At 40.8% G+C, this 21,937-nt stretch overlaps 1 protein-coding gene across 1 annotated transcript in view; it reads left to right on the top strand.

The window, feature by feature from the left end:
• Nucleotides 1-21,937, top strand: part of ZNF233 (zinc finger protein 233) — a 36,185-nt gene that overhangs the window by 4,008 nt on the left and 10,240 nt on the right. Inside the window, 5 exon segments of the mRNA XM_031681870.2 lie at nucleotides 2,132-2,255; nucleotides 2,939-3,022; nucleotides 4,439-6,145; nucleotides 6,148-8,407; nucleotides 11,538-11,601. Coding sequence (XP_031537730.2) covers nucleotides 2,132-2,255; nucleotides 2,939-3,022; nucleotides 4,439-6,145; nucleotides 6,148-6,179 — 1,947 coding nt within the window. The 3' untranslated portion in view covers nucleotides 6,180-8,407; nucleotides 11,538-11,601.

Here is a 21,937-nt window from a genome sequence, read left to right as displayed (position 1 = left end):
CCATTTTGAAAGTTGTGTAATTGCATTAGCCCACTACCCAGAACAGAAATAGAACATTTACATTACCTTCCAGAGTTCTCTCATGTCTCTTTCAAGTCAGTTTCTTACCCCTGGAGGGCATCAACTGTTCTGATCTGTCATCGCATCATTAGATTTCCTTGTTTTCAAATTAAATATCATCAGTGAAATCATACTGTATGTACTCTTGTGTCTGGCTTTTCACTCAGCATAATGTTTTTGAGATTCATCTATGCTGTTGCTTGTGTCAGTAATTCAGATCTTTATCCTGTTCCATTTTCTGAATGTATCAAAGTGTGCTTATCCTTTTGAAGGAGCTTTGAGTTGTTTACAGCTTTTAATTGTTATGCATGAAGTTTCTTTGAGCATTCTGGGCAGGTCTTATGGACATATATTTTTGTATCTCTTGGGTAAACATCTCGAAGTGGAACAACTGGGTTTGTAGGTGAATATAAACTGTTTTCCAGACTGGTTGTACCATTTTACAACCCATCAGTGATGCATAAAGGTTTCAGCTTGCTCCTTTGCTGCCATTTGCTGCTGTAGATCTTTTTTATTTTAGCCATTCTAATAAAATGACATCTCACCATGACTGTGACTTGTATTTCCCTCATGATAAATGATGTTGGATGCTTTTTCATGTGTTTTTGCCATTGGCAGATCCTTTTTGAAAAGTTTATTGAAGTCATTTGCCTGTAAAATTTGACTTCTACTTTTTATTATTAAGGAGTTCCTTATATTTTCGGAGTTCAAGTCCCTTGTCAGATATATGTACTGTGAGTAATTTTTTTCCATTCTGTGGTTTGTCTATTTGTTTTCTTAATTGTGCCTTTAAAAGTCATTTCTGAGGTGAAATTTACATATAACTTACATGTAATAAATGTATTCAATCACTTTTGACAAATATGCATCCCTGTGTGACCATTGTCACAATCCAAGTGTAGATCTCCGTCATCAGAAAGGTTCTCTGAATACCAAATGATATCACTTGTATGTGGAATCTAAAAAAAAAGACACAAATAGACTTGTTTACAAAACAGAGACAGACTCACAGACATAGAAAACAAACTTGTGGTTACCAGGGAGCAAAGGGGGTGGGAAGGGATAAATTGGGAGTTCGAGATTTTCAAATACTACTATATATAAAATAGATAAACAACAAGGTCCTATTGTATAGCAGAGAGAACTATATTCAGTATCTTGCAGTAATCTATAATGAAAATATATGTATATATACTTATGACTGAAGCATTATGTTGTACACCAGAAATTGACACAACATTGTAAACTGACTATATGTCGATTTAAGAAAATAATAAAATCACAAAGAAAGGTTGTCTGGTGCCCCTTCCCAGTTAATCACAATCCCACATCCCCAGCTGTAGGCAACAACTGATTTACTTTATGTCACTGTAGGTGCGATTCATCTCTTCTTGCATTTCATGCTGATGGAATTCTACAGTGTGTGCTTTCTGTGTCTGGCTTCATCTGTTCATCATGTTTGTGAACACGTGACAACAGTTTGCTTCTTATTGCTGCGTAGTACTTTGTTGCATGGGTATACCACAGCTTAGTTATTCATTCACCTGTTGATGGACATTTATGGTTGTGGTAAAATATACATAGAAAGTACCATTTTAAGTGTACAGTTCGGTGGCATTAGGTACATTCACTGTTGGGCAACTGTCACCACCACCCATCTCTAGAACTCTTTTTCATCATCTCAAAGTGAAATTCCATACCCATTAAACAGTCATTCCCTACCCTCCTCTCGCCCAGTCTCTGGCAACCATCATTTTACTTTCTGTCTCTGTGTATTTGACTACTCTAGTCTATCTCATGTAAGTGGAATCATCCACGTAATCCTTTTATGACTGGCTTGTTTCAGACTTCATCCATCTGACCAGGATTTTAAAGCAACCATCATAAATAGTTCATTCTAGCATACAGGATTGGTATGCGAGGTGGAGAAGAGGAGGAAACAACATAAGGTAGACTCGAGGCCCTCAGAATCCAGAACAGCTTCCCACCCATCCTTTCCACCCACTCAGTGCTGCCCCTTCCCAGTGGCTGCTGATCAGAAGATTGAGGTTGTATGTGCTTCATGTTGTAGGAGGTGACATTCAGTGATGTAGCTGTGACCTTCACCAGGGAGGAGCTGGGGCTGTTGGACTCTGCCCAGAGGGAGCTGCACCGAGATGTGATGCTGGAGAACTTCCGGAACCTGCTGTCAGTGGGTGAGGACAGGTGCCTGCTGTGACTCAGTGTCAGCCCCTAGGAGTGGCTTTGTATCCTTGGTTTCAAATGTTTAAGACTTTGGAGCTCTTGAAATGCTTCCCTGGGGCGTGGGCATAGCTCAGGGGTGGAGCACATGCCTGGCATGCATGAGGTCCTGGGTTCAATCCCCAGTACCTCCATTAACAAAATCTTAAAATAAAAACATTTTTTATATTAAAAAAGTTTAAAAAAGCAGTGCTTCGCTGAATCTAGGGGCCTGAACTTCCTAATTCCTGTGGAATATCTCATCTATACCTTGTCTGTTTTTTCAAATTGTATTTGTGACATCTTGGGGTTTAAAATCAGTGGATTACATCAAATTGCATTTAATGCAATAGGACAGAAATAGCATAGCTTCTTGTCAGGAACTGCATATAGTGCAACAAAAATTGTGAGTAAAAGACAGGAAAGGAGAAGAGATAGGAGTAGATAATGGTTAGGATCAGGTCATTTGATCCCTTGACTCAGTGATGTGCATCTGTGTATTTGCATACTGGGTCACAGCATAAAAGGTGTTTATTACAACAGGTCACCATCAGAATTTGGAAAAATGCTACTTAGCCACATGAAGATCGTTACATTGGAATGAAAATTTTTACCTTTAATGCGTTCACCTTATACATGTGCCACTTCTTTTTCACAGGCCATCCATCCTTCAGGTTAGGGTTGATATTACAGGTCGGGAGAGAGGAGAAGCTTTGGGCGATGGAGACAGAAACCCAAGGAGGTGGGTGTTCAAGAGAGAACTGTGCAGGTGTGAGTCCTTGCAGCTCACAGAGTGGACGATGAGGCAGTGTGATGAAAGAATTATTTCAGAACACTGGTTATCTCCTGTTGGATGTCTAGCCTGATTTTAATTTCTGTGCTGCTTGTATTTGCCATCTATTGCCGAAGGGCAAATTACTCTTAAACCTAGCAGCTTTAAACTACAGGCATTAGGCCGCTCTCACCTTCTGAGATGGACTGCATTCTACCTACGGAATGTGTAGCTCTCTAAGTAAACTCGCTTTCACCTAAAAACAGAGTACAGGCGTCCCGGATTCTGTGAGTCAGGAACCTGAGGGCAGTTCAGCTGGAGGGGGGTCCTGGCTCAGGGTCTCGGGGAGCAGTTGTCAGGGAGGCGGCCAGGACTGCAGTTCTCTAAAGGCTTAATGGGCCTGAAGGATCTGCTTCCAAGAAGGGCTCATTCCCAGGGTTATTGACAGAAGGCCCCAGTCCTTCCCCGGCTGTTGGCAGGAGGCCTCAGTTCCTTGCCACGTGGGCATCTCCCTGGGGCTGCCTGAGTGTCCTCAAAACATGGCAGCTGGTTTCCCCAAGCTAATTGCACCCAAGGGAGTGGGAGGCAGAGACCACAAGGTCTTTTGTGACATAACCTTGGAAGTGATACACCATCACTTCTGCCATATTCCATTGGCTTCGCAGAACAATACTGAAACATTGTGGAGGGGACTTCAGTAGGGTGTGGGTATCAGGAGGGAGGGATCCCTGGGGACTGCCTTGTCTGCTGGCTGCACGGTACCTTTTGGTATTTGCAGATGGATGTCTGCAGGACCTGGAAGATAATTCAGTCTTGTCAAAAAATTCAGCTGAATTAAGTGGCAATAATTATCATAGGATTTTTACTCCAATAGGATGTATCAGTTATGGGAGTAAGTTTTCTGGGGTTTTTTTTTTTCAGTTATAGTGTTCACTAGTCGAATATTATATTTTAGGACATCATTGAATCAAGGGAAATTTTCTCAGATCTAGCCTGTGTATAACAAGTGTGTTTAATGGCTAAATTAAGTAAACAAGTTTACCATCTCGGGTTCATCATCAGAACAGAGGAGATATTTCCCTTTGCCAATATATTCTTTTCACTTTTGCTGAGAACATCCCCTGCTCTGTAGCCTTGTATTTCTAATTTTGACCTCGTTCGTAAGTCTCCATATATTAGTTCTCAGTGAGTCTCATTAACACTTAGTGGATGGGAGCCTGCTTATCACCTCTTTGTTTCCCTAGGCATGAAAAAACTAAGATAGATTCCAGCTGAACTCAGCGCTGATTGAATAGAATCTCCCAATAGGGCCAACTTGTTAAATATTTTTATCCTTGAACATTCATTGTCCTCACTTCCATCTCTGAATTCTCTTTGTCCTTCCAGGACACAGGAATCCAAATGAACTAGAGATTCTTCAAGAAGGTGGATTAAGATACCTTTTACATGAAGACCTTATGGGCTGGCAGATATGGGAACAATTTATAAGTAAACTACCCAGAACTCAAGACCCGATAATAAATCTGCAAGGTAGGAAATCCAAGTTGCCAGAACAAGGTGATGCCTCCTGTCAGATATGGGCAGGAGAATCTACTCAGGTTCCTGAAGATGGGAACTGTGTAACAGAGCCTCAAGGGGAGAGTTCCAGCAGTATCAAAAATCAAGAATTTCCAACTCAGCCCTCCTGGGATTTCTGGAAGAAAATGTACCTGAGAGAGTCACAGAATTATCAGAGGAGGAATCAGCAAATTGACATAAAAAATAAGACGGGTAAGTGTGGTCATTGTATTATGAGAAGGATCCCTGCTCAGCATGGTGACCAGGAAGTACACAAAAGTGGGGAGGCTTGTAGCCACAATAATCATGGAAAAGACTGCACAGAGAACTCATCCCAGCATAGTATGATCCACCCAGGAGAGCAGACCTCTGATGAGAGTGGAAAAGCCTTCAGCCTTGACTCTGATCTTGAATTCCATCAGCAACTGCCCCAAGGAGAGAAGCCCTGTGTGTGCAGTGAGTGTAGGAAGGGCACGAGTTCTAGCCCAGTGTTTCACATCCATCCGAGTGTTCACACAGGGGAGAGATGCAGTAGGAGTGATGAGTGTGGTATGGATCAGAGAGCCAGCACAGACGAGAAACGCTTCCACTGTCAGGTGCATGCTGAGAGCTTCTGTCAGAACTCCTCCCTTCCCACCTGGGAGCCCGATCACCCAGGGGAGCATCGGTATGTGCGTGGCAGGCATGGGAGGGCCGCCAGTCACAGCTTCAACCTTAACAGTCACTGCATAGCCAACACTGGAGGGAAATCCCGGAAACGTGAGCAGTGTGATACAGGCCTCAGTCAGACATCACAACCTCAAGGTCATCAGAGAGCCCAACCCAGAGACAAAACATACAAAAAGGCATGTGACAGGATATCCAATCAGAACTCTGTTCCTCAGCGGAGAGTTCATACTGGAGAGAAACTGTATCAATGCAAGGTGTGTGGGAAGGACTTCAGTAAGGCCTCAAACCTCCAGGCCCATCAGAGGATCCATACCGGGGAGAAACCATACAAATGTGATGTATGTGATAAGAACTTCAGCCGGAATTCCCACCTCCAGGCCCATCAGAGAGTCCACACTGGAGAAAAACCCTATAGATGTGACATGTGTGGCAAGGACTTCAGTCAGATCTCCCATCTCCAGGCCCACCAGAGAGTCCACACCGGAGAGAAGCCCTACAAGTGTGAGACATGCGGGAAGGGCTTCAGTCAGAGCTCACATGTGCAAGACCACCAGAGGGTCCACACCGGAGAGAAGCCCTACACGTGTGACGTGTGTGGGAAGGGTTTCAGCTGGAGTTCACACCTTCAGGCCCATCAGAGAGTTCATACTGGGGAGAAACCCTACAGGTGTGAAGCATGTGGGAAAGGCTTCATCTGGAACTCCTACCTTCATGTCCATCAGAGGATCCACACGGGAGAGAAACCCTACAAGTGTGGCATGTGTGGGAGGAGCTTCAGTCAGACCTCACATCTTCAGGCCCATCGGAGGGTCCACACAGGCGAGAAACCCTACAGATGTATTGATTGTGGTCAAGGCTTTAGCAAGCGATCCTGTCTTCAAGTTCATCAGAGAGTCCATAATGGTGGTCAGCCCAGTTCACTTGCCAAGTGTGAGAAGAGTGTTCTTCAGACTGCAGACTTCCCATTTCCATCAGAAAACCCGCACAGCTGGGGCTATTTATAAAATGTTGTGTTTTCAGAATTCAGGAGTGAGCTGCATTTTTTACAGTCATTCCATCGAAGGAAACCTATCGGTTGTATGAACATGGCCAGTGTTCCCCACAGAGCCCCAAACTTCACAATTCTCAAAGAGAATGCACAACAGAGAAACCTGGTCAGAATGGTACAGTTTGAGTTTCAGTCCAAACCTTCATACTCAGTAGAATCCACACCAGGAGAGGCTGCCAGAATGATACAGGGTCAGGATGTCAACAAAAGTAATGATGGGGGAGGGGCGGATATGGTACAGCTCAGTGGTAGAGTGCGTGCTTAGCATGCACTAGGTCCTGGGTTCAATCCCCAGTACTTCCACTAAAAAAACCTAATTATCTCCCGTCACCAAAACCAAAATGACAGATGTGGCAAAATCCACAGCCACTAGAGTGTCAGCTCCATAGGGGCAGAGGGTTTGTTTACTGCTGTGTGACATGACTCGGAACCAGTGCCTGATGTACAAGGTGCCCAGAAATTGTCCAGCATGAAGGAGAGGAAAGCTATTACAAGGAAGACAAACAGTTGAACATCTCAGTGAGCTCAGCCCCAATTAGTCCAAGTAAATTGTCCTGGGAGAAAGATTCCTGGAAGAAGCCTTCAAAGTAAATTCAAGGAAATGATCATTTAGTAAAAATAAGTCAAATCGAACAGTCTGCAATTTGAATGTTAGATTTTTGCCGCTGGCTCCTGTCCTCAGCCTCACCTTTCAAACAGTAAAGGGCTAAAGTATTTAATCTCATCATTTAAGACTTTCTCTGTACCGGGTACCATCAGTTGTGTCCAGCGTAAGTTTCACTGTTTTTCTTTCCTTGGGTCTTTGGTGACAAGAACAGACTGGAAAAAAAAAAAAAGAAAAACTCATTTTTAATTCCATCAAGCTTCATGAGCAAGAGGTGTGCAAAAACGGGGGAACATATTAGAGCATGCATTTTTTTATTCTTATTTTTTATTGAAGTGTAAGTGTAGTTGACTTGCAACAGAGCATGCATTTTGGATGTCGAACTAAGCTATTAAGGGCCAGGGCATTTTGGACACCACTACCCCCTTACTTCTCAGATGCATCAGGAGTTTTCAAGATGGTTAAAATGGTTTTTGCTTGGTTGAACGGTGTACTCAGGTGTCTATTTCCTGGAGGTAGGGGATGGTTTCCCACAGTTTCTTCTGGACCTCACCTTCCAGGACACTGGAGCCCTAAGTCCCACGCTATCTCAAGTTTCATGGTTCCATTGGAAATCCAGGGCCAGTACCAGACCCTGGGGGTGACTACTGGAGGTTACGGTTGTTTCTGTCTATTAGGACGTTTTCAGTTGTGAGAAATGGGAAAGCCAACTCAAACCAGCGAGACAAAGAGGAGGCTCACTCCTTTAAAATTCTTGTCAGCAAATCGCCACATCTCAGTTACCTTGGTGTGTCTGTTCACTGCCTTTTCTCTTTCAAGTTCTGATTGTTCTGGTCTCCGTATGATGGGTGGGTTTTTTTGGTTTTGGTTTTGGTTTCTGTTTTATTGTATCCTGGATATTTAGGTTGTAAGACTTTGGGTCCCATTTAATCTTTTTGAGCAGGAAGTCACCCATTTGGGTGTAGTCGACAGGTCCAAGTGGGGGTGGAAGTTCCTTCCCTCTGGGCCCTTTTAATACAGTGTGTGTGGCGGAGGTAGGAGGGGTGCATGTGGCAGGTGGGGGTGGGTGGCAGAGAGCCAGCTGCCACCATCTCCTTGCTGCTGGGAGAGGCTGTCCCTGTTCAGCTGTCCCCACTCAGCCTCCTGACACTAGTCTGGTGGGGGGAATTAGAGCGTGGCCTGGGCCAGCCTCATTTCTGTGAGTGGTGGGGGTGAGGTGAGGAGGGGAATTGAGCCCCACTGACACCGTCTGGCTGGGGAGGGGCAGGCAGACCCAATATTATGGACTCTTCTGTCATACTTGCCTTCTCCTGTTCCAAAAAGGATAGTTCAGTCAATTGCAGAGGAGTAAGATTTTCTTTCTTGCTTAAACACCTTGTCCATTTTCAGAATAGACATGTCTCTTATGAAGGGAGCTTAACATCCACGGCAGGACACTGCAAGATCCCCATTGTTACCGTGTTTAAGCCTCAGTGAGGTAAGTGATACTGTTCCTATCGTAACATGAGGAAGGGTTAAAACCATTGCCCTAGTTCACACAAGTAGCACAGTTTGAACAGGTCTGCAAAATTCCAGATTTTAATTCTTAATTATGAAAGATTTCCAAAATAGTCAAAAAGAGAAAACACAATGGACCCCCAAATGTTCATCACCCAAATTTAACAGTGATCAAGATTTTGCGACATTTGCTTGATCTATCTCCTTTCCCTCTTTAAAAATTTTTTTGTTTTTTTTTATTGAATGATTTATTTTATTTATTATTGAAGTGTAGTCAGTTTACAATGTGGGGTCAATTTCTGGCATATTCTTAGATATGTTCCTTTTCATATTCTTTTTCATTATAGGTTACTACAAGATACTGAATATAGTTCCCAGTGCTACACACTAGAAATCTGTTGCTTCCTTTTTCTGCTTTATCTTACATGCTGAAATAATTTAAAGCAAACCCCTGATCTGTCATTTTACACTTAGCTATTTCAATAAGCATCTCTTAAATATGGACTATTTGTTACAAAACCAGAGAGCCATTATCAGACCTAACACACACATTTAACAGTTACATTTCTGTGATTAACAATCACATTTCTATGATTTCTTCAAGTTTCAACTAACAGTTTATTTAGTCTGTAAGTATAAATTTCTTTTTCTTTTCTTTCTTTCCTTTTTTTTTTTTTGGTATTGTCCTAATTTTGGTATCAGAGTAATATTGGCTTCTGTTTTCTGGAAGAGATTGTGCATAATTGGTACTGATTCTTTAAATGTTTAGTAAAATTCTCCAGTGAAACCATCTGGCCTCAGAGGTTTCTTTTTTGGAAGCTTTTAACTTATGGATTAAATTTTTTCTGTAGTTACAGGGCTATTCAGATTATTGCATATTGTGTGAATTTGGGTGGTCTGGTTTTCAAAGAATTGGTCTGCTTAATTTAAGTTGTTGAATTTACCTGGATAGAGTTGTTCATAGAAATCCTTTATTAAATTTTTATTGGCTGCAACATCTATAATTGTTTTATTTTTTAAAAAATTTTGGTGGGGAGGTAATTAGATTTGTTTGTTTATGATGGAGGTACTGGGGATTGAACCCAGGACCTTGTGCATGCTGAGCACACACTTTACCACTGAGCTATACCTTACCCCACAACATCTGTAATTGTATCTCCCATTTTATTCTTGATACTGGGAAGGTTGTGTCCTGGAGGCAGCATCCAGTGGGGGAAGGGCAAGAGGAACACATTCCAAGGACGGGTCGGGGATGAGGAGCCTCTTAACTGTCCAAGTCCAGCTCATGGGTTAACCAGTGGTCACATCCTTTCAATGACCTCCCCCAGCATAGCCCCTCCCCCACCCCCAGCATAGCCCCTCCCCAGCATAGCCCCTCCTTTTTACAAGGAGGCCTTCTTCCCTGTAGTGGAGAATGGTATTTAGAAGCCAAAATACGGGTACTAAGTTGCTCATTACTTTAGAGATTCACAGCTCCCACACTCTCTTACGTCCCAGAACTGGAGGGGACATTTGTGTTTATACACACACGTTTATATTTTCTATATTTTTTATACAGTTGACCCTTGAACAACACAGGTTTGGACTGCATGAGTCCACTTATATGTGGATTTTTTTCCAATAGTAAATAGTTAATACACAATCCACAATTGGTGGCATCCACAGATGCAGAGCATCAGATGTGGAGGAACCTTGGGTATGGAGGGCCAACTATAAGTTACACTCAGATTTTTAACTGAGTGGAGTGTTGGTGCCCCAACCCCCAGGTTGTTCAAGGGCCAACTGTACGTATTGAAAAGCATATATTGACACCGGTACCACCAATTCTAACCCCAAACCACAAGTTGCATTCTGTTTTCTCCCTTCCCAGTCAAGAGCTCTTACGCCTAAAGAATTCATTGTGTTGTTTTAAGCTAAGTTTGCACTAATCTCCTACAGCCGCCATTAGAAACTAATCTACTCTTCTACTGTCCTTTCTTGATTCCTTGAGAATCCGCCCTGCTCTCCCTGTGCCCCTGGCTCCTCTGTACTTGTCTTTAGAGCAGTTCCATGCCGAGGTGAAGAGCACAGGCTCTTGAGTCAGAGCTGGGTTCAGGTCCAGCCTCTGCCCCTTGCCAGCTCTGGGACATGGGGAATGTAATCTCATTGAACCTCAGCCTTCCTGTCTGTCAAATGGGAGCATCAGTCCTCCTGACCATCACTGTTTATTGAGAACTTATCTAATATGCCAGGCTCTGAACCACAGCCTTAGATAAATAAGCTCACAAAATTTCCAAAACCACTCTACAGCTTGGGTTCTGTCACCAATGCTGAAGCATTGTTAAACGATACAGAGACTCACCATGTTTTTTTAACAGGACTAATTAAGAAACGTCAAAGGTTCACAAGTCCATGAACCTGGAAGCAGGATGTGCTGTTGAGCCGTTTCTGGCTTCAGGACGAAAATTCAGCAGCAATGATTCCTTTTTATAAAACACACACGAACGTCAAAAAATTACTAGGCAACAAAGAAGTAAAGCTGCCAGCCAGAATTTCACACTTTTCAGAGATAACAGTATGACGATGGGGTGTCTGACAAGCACGTTGGCAAAGATGGCTTTATGAGGCCGAGTAGCATCTGCTTCTGTGTAGCTGCCAAGAAGTGGGACTCTCCCCCGAGTAGAGTTTCAACAGCTTGTCAGCCGCTCACGCGTTTAATCCTCTCAACTGTCCTGTGAGGTGGGAACTACTGGAATCTTCAAATTGCAGATGACAGTTAACTTAAAGCAAAGTTAATTGACCAGTGAGTGGCATCACGATGATTTTTCACTTGGGCATTTTGGCCCCAGCATGAGAATACATGCCACCGCCTCCCCTGCCCGTTTCCCAGGGCAGAGTGGCTGGCCTGGCTGCTCTGTGGAACAGCTGCTGGCATTGTTAACACAGTTGTGTAGCTGGTGCTCGTCCAAGGCAGACCAGTGACAGCTGGACTCCAGCCCACACTCTGCTCACTAAGCGCAGGGGGCTGTGTCTGCTTGGTGAGAGGGGCACCCTTCTCTGATTTCCACAAAGATGCCAAACAGGCTAGGGAGTCCCTGCCTTTTTCTCATGACTTCTTTTCCTTCCTCCAGTTCTGTCTTCTCGCGTGACTCTGCCCTTCCCCAGAAAAAGGAGGAGAGGATGACTGAGTTCCAGGTGAGTTGTGTTTTCATCTCTTGTTTGGCAGTGAGTGGCTGTGTCTTTTCTGATTTCTCAGAGCATGAAAGATAATATCAGGTATTTGGTATCTGTCATATACCAGGCATTTGTTTTTTAGTAGGCAATTTTATTTATGGTTTCTGTCTGTCCTCCGTTTTATTTCCCAAGTAATAGTGCAAAAGCAAATGAAAATTTTCTACTTTCATACTCGCCTTCCAAACCATAGTTTTTGATACTGTATTTAAAATAGTCACTGATAACTGTATTTGCAATAATAGGAAAAGTATGATTTTGAATTGTGCTTTCTTCACCTACTTTTTATAACAGCCTCATTGAAGTATAATTCACATATTGTACAATTCACCCATTTAAAGTGTAGAATTCAATGGGTTTTTTCTTCAAACTTGAAGTATAGTTGATTTACAATGTCACCTTACTTTCTGGTGTACAGCAAAGTGATTCAGTTATATATACATATATATATTCTTTTTCATTATATGTTATTACAGGCTATTGAATATAGTTCTCTGTGCTATACAGTAGGACCGTGTTGTTGATCTATTTATATATAGTAGTATGTATCTGTTAGCCCCAGATTCCTAATTTATCCTCCCCTCTTACCCCCTGGTAACCATAAGTTTGTTTTCTATGTCTATGACTGTTTCTGTTTTGTAAATAAGTTCATTTGTGTCATTTTTTTAGACTCCACGTATAATATCATATGATATTAGTCTTTCTCTGTCTGGCTGACTTCACTTAGTGTGACAATCTCTAGGTCCATCCGTGTTGCTGCAAATGGCATTATTTCATTCTTTTTTAATGGCCGAGAGTTAGTCCATTATGTAATACGCCACAGCTTTTTTATCCAGGCATCTGTCAGTGGACGTTTAGGTTGCTTCCATGTCTTGGCTATTGTAAATAGTGCTGCTGTGAACCAATGGTTTCTAATATATTCACAGATACCACAGTTACTTTTAGAACATTTTCATTACCTCAAAAAGCAACCCTGTACCCATTAGCTACCACAGCCCCTCCACCCCTCATAAAAATAGAATTGTATAATATGTAGTCTTTTCATGACTCGCCTCTTTGATTTGGTGTAGTGGTTTCAAGGTTTATCCATGTTGTGGCTTGTATCTCTACTTCATTTTCCTTTTTATGACTGGATAATATTCCTTTTATGAATATAGCACATTTTATTTATCTATTCATCATCTTGGAATATTTACCCCTTCTGGATGTTATGTGTAATGCTACTGTAAACATCTGTATACAAGTTTTTGTGTGAATGTTGTAATTTCTCTTGGATATTTCTCTTGGGTAGTGATGGAATTGCTGGGTCATCTGGTAACTCTTGTTTAAATGTTTGAGGGCCTGCCAGACTGTTTTCCAAAGTGGCTGCACCATTTTACATTCCTGCCAGCAGTATATCAGGGTTCCTCTCCACATTTTTGCCAACACTTGTTATTGTTTGATTTTTTTTCCATTCTAGCCAACCTACTGGGTGTGAAGTGGTATTTGTGGTTTTAATGTGCATTTTTCTTAATGACAAATCTGTTCGCTTTAAAACTGGGTTATTAGACTTGATAGCATTGAGTTGCCAGAGTACTTCAGATGTTCTGGATACTAGTGCCTCATGAGACACATGGTTTGCAGATGTTTTCTCCCATTACGTAGGTTGTCTTTTCACCTTCTTAATAGTGTCCTTGGTACAAAATGTTTAATTTTGATGAAAATTTCAAAATTAAAAAAGAAAAACAATTTTTTGTTGCTTCTCATGTTCTAAGAATCTGCTCCTAAATCTGAGGTCATACATACTCACCCCTGTTTCCTTTGGAAATATTTCTAGCTTTGACTCTCACTTTTAGCTCTTGGGGCAATTTTGAGCTAATTTTGTATAAAGTGGGAAGTGTCCAGTTTCTTTCTTTTACGTGTGGCTGTACAGTGGTCCAGCACTATTTGTTGAAAAAAATGTTTCCCCATTGAATGGTCTTGGCGCCCTTGTTGAAAACCAGTGGAGACTGACACACCACCGTTCTGATGTGTGACTCATCACACAGTAGATTTGCCAGTTCTGGTTTTTTGCTGTAGTTGGAAATGATGTATCTCTATGGTTTTGTTGTTGTCATTTTCTCTGTCTCTTGGGTCTTTTTTTTCAACATTTTGCCACAATTTTCAAACAGTAACATGGAAAAATCTGTTGGATTGACCCTTTTATCATTGTACAATGTCCTTCTCTGTGTCTGGTAACAATTTTTGTCTTAAAGTCTGTTTTCTGATATTAGTATGAACACTCCACCTTTCTTTTTGTTGTTGTTTGCATGCTGTCTTTTCCCACCTGTTCACTTTCAGCCTAGTTGTGTCTTTGGAGTGTGAGAGGAAAATCAAAATGGAGTTAGTGTTGCTAAGAGAGCTGTCTGAAACAGAGCCGGGAGGCCATTAAGGAAGTTGGCTCATGCACGTCTCAGCCTCTGACCTTTTTGATCTGATGAAGTTATCTAGGGCATCTGCCAGAAATCCATGCCTGTCCACTTACTGGACCCTTGCTCTAAAAAACGAAACAAAACACCACCACACACGCACAACTCATGATTCCCAAGGACAAATATTTTCTGCCTCACGTCAGAGTCCATCACAGTTCTTACCCAGCAACTTTTAACAACCTTCATACCTTTTTGTCTTTTATCAGCCCATGACTCTTTCTTTTCCTTGAAGCACTCTCATGGTTACCTGCATCTGTGTCTCCCAAATTGATAAACTCTTGACTTACTTGCAGACTCCTGCGTTATTTTTTGGTTGACAGAAGCTCCTGAGGGACAGCTCAGAACTCGGCTTTTCCTTTTAAGCTTTGTGAGTTCATTGTCTCCCCCAGCTGAACTGCTATCAGGCTGCCCCATTGCATGGGGCGGGCCCTCCAGGGAATCAGCTGATTGGTCCGATAGTAATTCTTTTTTCAAAGGAGGCTTAGAAAGAGCTCCAGTCCTGCTCTGCTTCCTGGAGTATGGAAATGCAGACTGTTGCTGAGCAGGGCAGTGGGAGATGGGACTGAGCTAAGTTAAAACCATAAATCTTGCTGTTCTTACTGAGGTTCAGCTGTTTTTCTTGCCTGAACAGTCCCTAGGTTGCTGCATGCCTGTGGTTAGTTTCCAGAGTTCTGGGGGGAAAAAAGTCAATTCTATATCTACTAGTTTTTCATTCCTTATATGTAAGGTGAAGTTTCAGAGGTCCTTACTCTACCATTTTTGCTCAATGTTCCTGTGTTAGTATTTTCATGGACTTAACATAAAATTGAGATTCGTCAGTATTGTTCCATTCATCAGTTCATTCCTTTTAAATTTCCATTTCTTAGTATAGTGTGGATATACATTCATGGTATGGATTTATCACAATTTGTTTATCTGCTGACCAGCTAATGCAGCTTTCAGTTCATTTCCAGCTGTAAGAACTTATGAGTAAAGCTGCTATAAACATTGCATACAGTTTGGGGGTGTGTGTTGTCATTTCTTGTGGGTGACTACATAGGAGTGAGGTTGCTGGGCCTTGGGATAAGTTTTAGTCAAGTTGATAATAAACTGTCAATTTTCCAAAGTGCGGTTACATTTTGTGTGAGTTCCACACAAATGAACTAGATATTTTTATTTATCTATTTATTTTAATTCATAGTAATAGGTGTATACTAGCATCTTAAACTGTGGTTTTAATTTGCCTTTCCCTACTGACCAATGATGTTAAACACGTCCAATGCTTATTGGCCATTCCTGGGTCTTCTTTTGAAAGTGTCAGTTCAAATATCTTTTTCCACCTAAAAACTTGGATTATGTGTTGTCTTTTCATTAGATTGTCAGAGCTCCTTATCTATGATTGATGCAAGTCCTTCATCACATTTGTCTTAGATATTTTCTCTCCCTATGTAGCTTAACTTTTAAACTTTGTAGGAGGGACGGTGGTAGCTCAGTGGTAGAACACATGCATGAGGTCCTGGGTTCAGTCCCCCGTGCCTCCATTAACAACAACAATAAAAAACTTTGTAATAGTGTCTTCAGAAGTTTTTAATTTAATGAGATGGGATTTATCAAGCTTATGGAGTTTTTCTTTAGGTTCATCCTTTCTGCGTCCAATTTCAGAAACCTTTGACTAACCCATGTTCATGAAGCTTTTCTTCTGTGTTAGAAGTTTTATAGCTCCAGTTTTACATGTAGGTCTATGATACCTTCTGGGTAAACGTGTAATTATGTGCAAAGGGTTAAGGTTCATGTATTTTAACGTATGGTTGTTCAGTTACTCCAGTAACATTTGTTGAAAAACTACTGTTTCTCTGTTGAATTGCCTTGGAACTTTTGTCAAAACTTAACTGACAAGATATGTGTGAAGTAGTTCTGGATTGTCTGCTCTGTTCCATTGAGCTATGTGTCTGATTCCATGCTGATACCAACCTGTCTTGACTGCTGTAGCTTTAGAGTAAGTCATGAAATTAGGTAGCATGAACCTTCCAATTTTGTTCTTCAACATTGTTAGAGGTGTCCTATATCCTATGACTTTTCCATATACATTTTAGAATCAACTTACCAATATCTACAGCCTGATGGGATTTAGATGATGACTGTGTTAAATCTATCGATCAAGCTGGGGAGAATTGACATTTTAACAATAATCTGTCTTACCCATGAAAAATGATCTCTCTCGATTTACATAGGTCTAGCCTCCTGTAAGTTCTGTCTGAATGATAGATTATAGTGTACAAATCATATTCTTCTGTCATAGTCTACCTGCAAGAGGGGGTGACCTCTCATCCCCTGATGGATGCTATGGTGCTGGAGGAGGTCACCCCTCCCCCAGGCCCCTTGGCTGCCTGGGGACCTCCTTGGGATTAACTGAGTGAACAACAGTGGAGAGGATGGAGTGGGTGAGGGATGCTGCCACCGCCCACGTGATGGAGCTCAGTGGAATGCCACCGCTTTCCACCCTGTAGCCAGGAAGTCCCTGATAAAGAAGAGGACCCAAGCATCCACACAGCTAGTCACATTTCAGGCAGTCTTCTCATCACTGGATGATGCCCTGGCCAACAAATGGTTCCATCTTCACATTGATTGTAAACCACAGGGCCATTACCTAAAAACTATCATCTAGGATAAACGACTGTGGGGTCTCTTGCCTCACAGACACACAGAGTATAAATCAAGTCACATATGTCTCTCCACAAACTAAATCCACAACACAAGACCTTGCCGGGACACTCCTTAGCCTCTTCTGAATTACAGAAATTACTGATAACATCCAAGGCACACATTTCACTTTCCAAAATACACATTGCTAGTTCTTAGAAGAGGCATTCAGTAGAATTTTCATGTTGTGATTGGCCCCAGATAGCTTGTTTTATTAAAGAGAGAGAATGGTCACCTCAACAACTCCTTTCCAAATTTCAGTCAAGCAAATGACTCCTAAATGGATCTCTGTCTTGCCCCAGACCTGACTTTATCCTGATTCAGGGCTCTTTGGCTGACTCACACCATTTCACCCTTCCGTTATCCTTTCCTGTATTTAAAGTGGGTTATGTATGACCTCCATGTAGATAAAGACTCATTATGTATGAGGCCCCTCAATAATCTTTCCCCCCCTACCATTAGACATTTTTTTATCTTGCCCCCATCCCACAAGGGCTGGAAACCAGACTGAAGGTGACTACTCTCCTGGAACCCACTGGAGCCTAAACTTCCACCACCCAGAAAACTTCCCTGAATATTTGGATTATAAGGGATGGATAATTAATCTGCACTCTCCCTCTGATCCTCTTCAGGACCACCCAGGACCATCCTCACAGACAGCATGGACATGCAGAAAAGGAGACAGAAAACTCTTCTTAGTACATTAAAAAAAGTCACATTAGGGCATCATAAATCCATCACTGTATTAGTTTACTGTTGCTGTCCTGAACAAAATAGCACAAGCTGGGTGGCTTAAACAACAGAAGAGTATCTCCTCCCAGTTCTGGAGGCTAGAAGTCCAAGATCAAGGTGTTGGCAGGTCTGTTTTCTGCTGAGACCTCTCCTTGCCTTGCAGATGGCGACCTTGCTGTGTCCTCACCTGGCCTTGTCTTTGTGCGTGTTCCCACCTGGTATCCTTTGCCCAGATCTCCTCTTATAAGGATGCCAGTCAGATTGGATTAAGGCCCGCCCCAAAGACTTCATTTTCACTTAATCACCTCTTTAAAGACCTCATCTCCAAATATGGTCATGTTCTGAGGTACCAGATGTTAGGACTTTAACATATGAAATTGGGGGGAAGGTGGACACAGTTTGGCCCATAGCAACTTCATACCCAATAATGATGAAGCCAGACAACCCCTCCTTGGTGATAACGGGTGCCAAGGAAGCTCAAACCATGTGACTGAGCCTACCAAATGCAGCTGCGCACCGTCCTGGTGACTGTTGGTCTGGTTATCACGGGTCCGGCTGCTGTCATTGGTTTGTAACCTGGATGGCCAAGCCCTCCAAGGAAGCTACTGATTCAACCAGAGTTGGCGAATGCTGCGGCTTGCATGCCATCAGGTTTGGCTAATACAAGCCCTGTGATCCAAAGACTTTGCCAGCTTGCCTATCACCAACCAGTCCTTTACTCTAGAGGTAAGGGGACCACAGTAATGGGTCAAATTAAATGGCCTCCCTACAGGCTCAAGCTGGATATTTCCACTGGCAAACAGTCTGACACCCTATTAACAACATGCACCCAAATCAGGCCATGTGACCTAAAACCCATGTGCAGCTGAACTCCTTCCCCTGGTCACACACAGACACCACTGATCCTTACATATACTTCCCCAAACTCTCAGCACATATCCTGCAAGAACATAATTGCCAGACCTGCCACTACCTTGACCTGAAAAATAACACCAAGATGTCATTGTATTTTTTCAATGGCAAACTTCTCCTGATCTGTTGGCCTTACTCTGCTTCAACTTTCCTATGAACACACTGTATTTTAAACCAGGTGATTGTGTCCTCTAGTTTTATTTCTTCTTTCCAATTTGTACACCTGCTAGTTTTTGCACTAACTTGGACCTCCAGTCCAATATTGAATATTAGTAGTGAAATTAGACGTCATTGCCTTGTTCTCAGTTTTAACAGGAAAGCATTCATTCTTTCATTATTATGGATGGTGTTAGCAGTGGAGTTTTTATAGCTGCCTTTTATCAGTGTGAGAGAGTTTCCTTCTGTTTATACTTTAGAGTGTTAATCATGAATGCGTATTAAATTTTGTCACTTTTTCTGTAGCTATTGAAATGGCCATATGGATGATTCTTTTTAGTCTCTTATTAACATGAATTATATTGATATAGTTCAAATGGCAAACTGACATTGTATTCCCCAAATGATCCCCATTTGGTCATGAATTTACTCTTTGTAAATATTGCTGGATGTGATTTCCTGATGTTTTCATATGAATTTCCATGTATATCCATGAGGTATATTCGTCTATAGTTTGCTTTTCTTGTCATATCTTTGCCTGGCTTGGGTATCAGAGAAATGCTGGCTTCATAAAATCAGTTGGAGAGAATTTCTTCCTCTTCAATTCTCCAGAAGATTTTGTACAAAATTAGTACTAATTTAACCCTTTGAATTTACCAATGAAGCAATCTGAGACTTGAGTTTTTGTTGATTAGTTTTTAATTTTAAGTGGGAAGGAATTTAACTATAGATTCAATTTTTTTTTAATACAGAGCTATTCCATTATTCTGTTTCTTCTTGAGTTTGCTATGGGTAGTCTGTATATTCCAAGGAATTTTTCCATTTGGTTTTATTGGTACAAAGGTATGCATAATATTCTGTTAATAGCCTTAATTTCTGTAGTGATGTCCACTCTCTTTCCTGATAATAGTAATTTTTTTGTCTTTTTATTCATAATTAGACTGGCTAGAGATTTGATTTTATTGATCTTGTCAAAGAAGCGAATTTTTGTTTCACTGATTCCTGCTTTGTTATTTCCTTCCTTTTGCTTACTTAGGGTTTAGTCTTTGGACGTGAAAGCTTAGGTCATTAACATCTATGTTCTGTTCCAATGTAAACATCTATTATGAATTCTTCCTAAGCACCAATGTAGTTGCATAAATTACTTTTGATGTAGCGTGCTTTAATTTACCTTTGTGATTTCTTTTTTGTCCCATCTCTTATGACTTCAACTCTCTTGAAAGTTGCAGTGTATCTGAAAGGAATTTCTATTCTGCTGCTGGTGGGCTGATTGATCTACAAATGCCAATTACATCAGGTTGATGAGTAATATCGTTCATGTCTTCTGTGTTATTACAAATTGTCTTTCTACTTGCTCTGTCATTTACAGAGAAAAGAAATGTGGAAGAGACATTCTAGTAGGTGTGTACTGGAGTCTAGTTGTGGTTTAACTTTTAACTTCCTTAATTGCTAATGATGTTGTATATATTTTTATGTGCTTATTTGGCATCATTATAGCTGTTTTGGTGAAGTGTATGTTGATGTCTTTTGCCAGCTTCCAGCTGGGTTGTTTGTTACTGTTGAATTTTATAGTTCTTATTATTGTTTTGAAAGTTTTTTTATATATTACGGAGAGATTTTCTGAATATGTGATTTGCAAATATTTTCCTCCAGTCTATAGCTCATCTTTTTCATTCCTTTGAAATTGTCTTTTACGTTTTAAAATTTATTGATAAGGTCCAATTTATTAATGTGTTTTTATACAGGTTGTGCTTTTGGTGTCAAATCTAAGAACTCTTTGCTTAACCTCAGGTCCCAGATATTTTATTTTTTATTTTAAAAATTTATAGTTTTACATTTTATAGTCAGATCCATAAATAATTGCTAATTTCAGTATAAGGTGTATGTTTGGTTAAGGCTTATTTTGTTTTGCACATAGACGGTCAGTTCAACCATTTATTGAAAGCATGTTCTTCATCCACTGAATTGTTTTTGCGTTCTTTGTCAAAGTCAATCTGCCATATTTATATGCATACATTTCTGAATTTTCTGTTATGTTCCATCATTCTATGTGTCTGGGCCTTCATTATAGCCACATTCTTGATTACTGTAGCTTTAGAGTATCTCTCAACATCAAGTAGTATGATTCTACTAATTTATTCTTTTAAAATAAAATTTTGATCTATTTAAGTTTTTTTGCTTTTTCTAAATTTTAGAATGAGCTGGTCTATACCTACAGAAATGCTGCTAGAACTTTGATTAATACTAGTATTACATTAAATCTGTAAATCAGTTCAGGGATAATTGACGTACTGATTGTGTTTTGAGTATTCTAATTCATGAACACTGTATATCTTGTCAATTATTTAGGTGTTTGATTTCTTTCTGTACTTTGTACTGCATGGCAGACAAATTCTACATATGTTGTTAGATTTATACCTAAGCACCTCATTCTTTGGAGAGATTGGCATTGTGTTTTAAATTTTGTTCATTGCTAGGGCATAGAAAAATTAAAAATTGCTAGGATACAGAAATATGATTTTATGTGTGTGTGTGCTGACCTTGATAAAATACTTATAAATTCTAGGTCTCTGTAGAATCTTTAGAATTTTCTGGGTATGTAATTATTTCTTCCTTTCCAGTCTATATACCTTTTATTTCTTTTTCTTGCCTTGGTGCACTGGCAAGCACTTCCAATACAGTTTTGAATAGAAGTGGTGGGAATGGATATCCTTGCTTTTGTTCCCAGTCATAAGGGGAAATAATTCAGTCTTTACTAATGAGGATGATGTGACCTGATGGTTTTGGTAGGTGCCTTTTATCAAGTTGAGGAAGTTCTCTTCTTTTCCTACTTTTCTAGGAGTTTTTTTTTAAATCATTACTGGATGTTTTATTTTGTCAAGTGCTTTTCCTGTATCAGCCAACATGATAAAGTGTTTTTTCTTTCTGAGACCAATACTGGAAAACATTTTCTGAAGAGGACCATATGATGGCCATTCTGACAAGTGTGATGTGGTGTCTTATTGTGATTTAGATTTGCATTTCCCTGATATTGGTGATGTTGAGCAGCTTTTCACGTTCCTGTTGGCCATCTGCATTTCCTCTTTTGGAAAAATGTCTGTTCAGTTCTTCTGCCCATATTTTAAATGGGTTGTTTGCTTGCTTGCTTTTTAATTGAAGTACAGTTGATTTAAAATTTTGTATTTGTTTCTAGTGTACAGCATGGATGGACTTGGAGGGCATTATGCTAAGTAAAATAAGTCAGAGAAAAGACAAATACTTTAAGATGTGGAATCTAAAAAAAATTACAGCAAATAGTGAATATAACAGAAAAGAAACAGACTCACAGATGTAAAGAAGGAATTAGTGCCTCTACCCACTTTCCCAAGCAC

This window comes from Vicugna pacos, chromosome 9 (assembly GCF_048564905.1).
Source record: "Vicugna pacos chromosome 9, VicPac4, whole genome shotgun sequence".
Taxonomy (NCBI): domain Eukaryota; kingdom Metazoa; phylum Chordata; class Mammalia; order Artiodactyla; family Camelidae; genus Vicugna; species Vicugna pacos.
The sequence above is the reverse complement of the archived record's forward strand: the minus strand, read 5'-3'. Positions and strand labels throughout refer to the sequence as shown.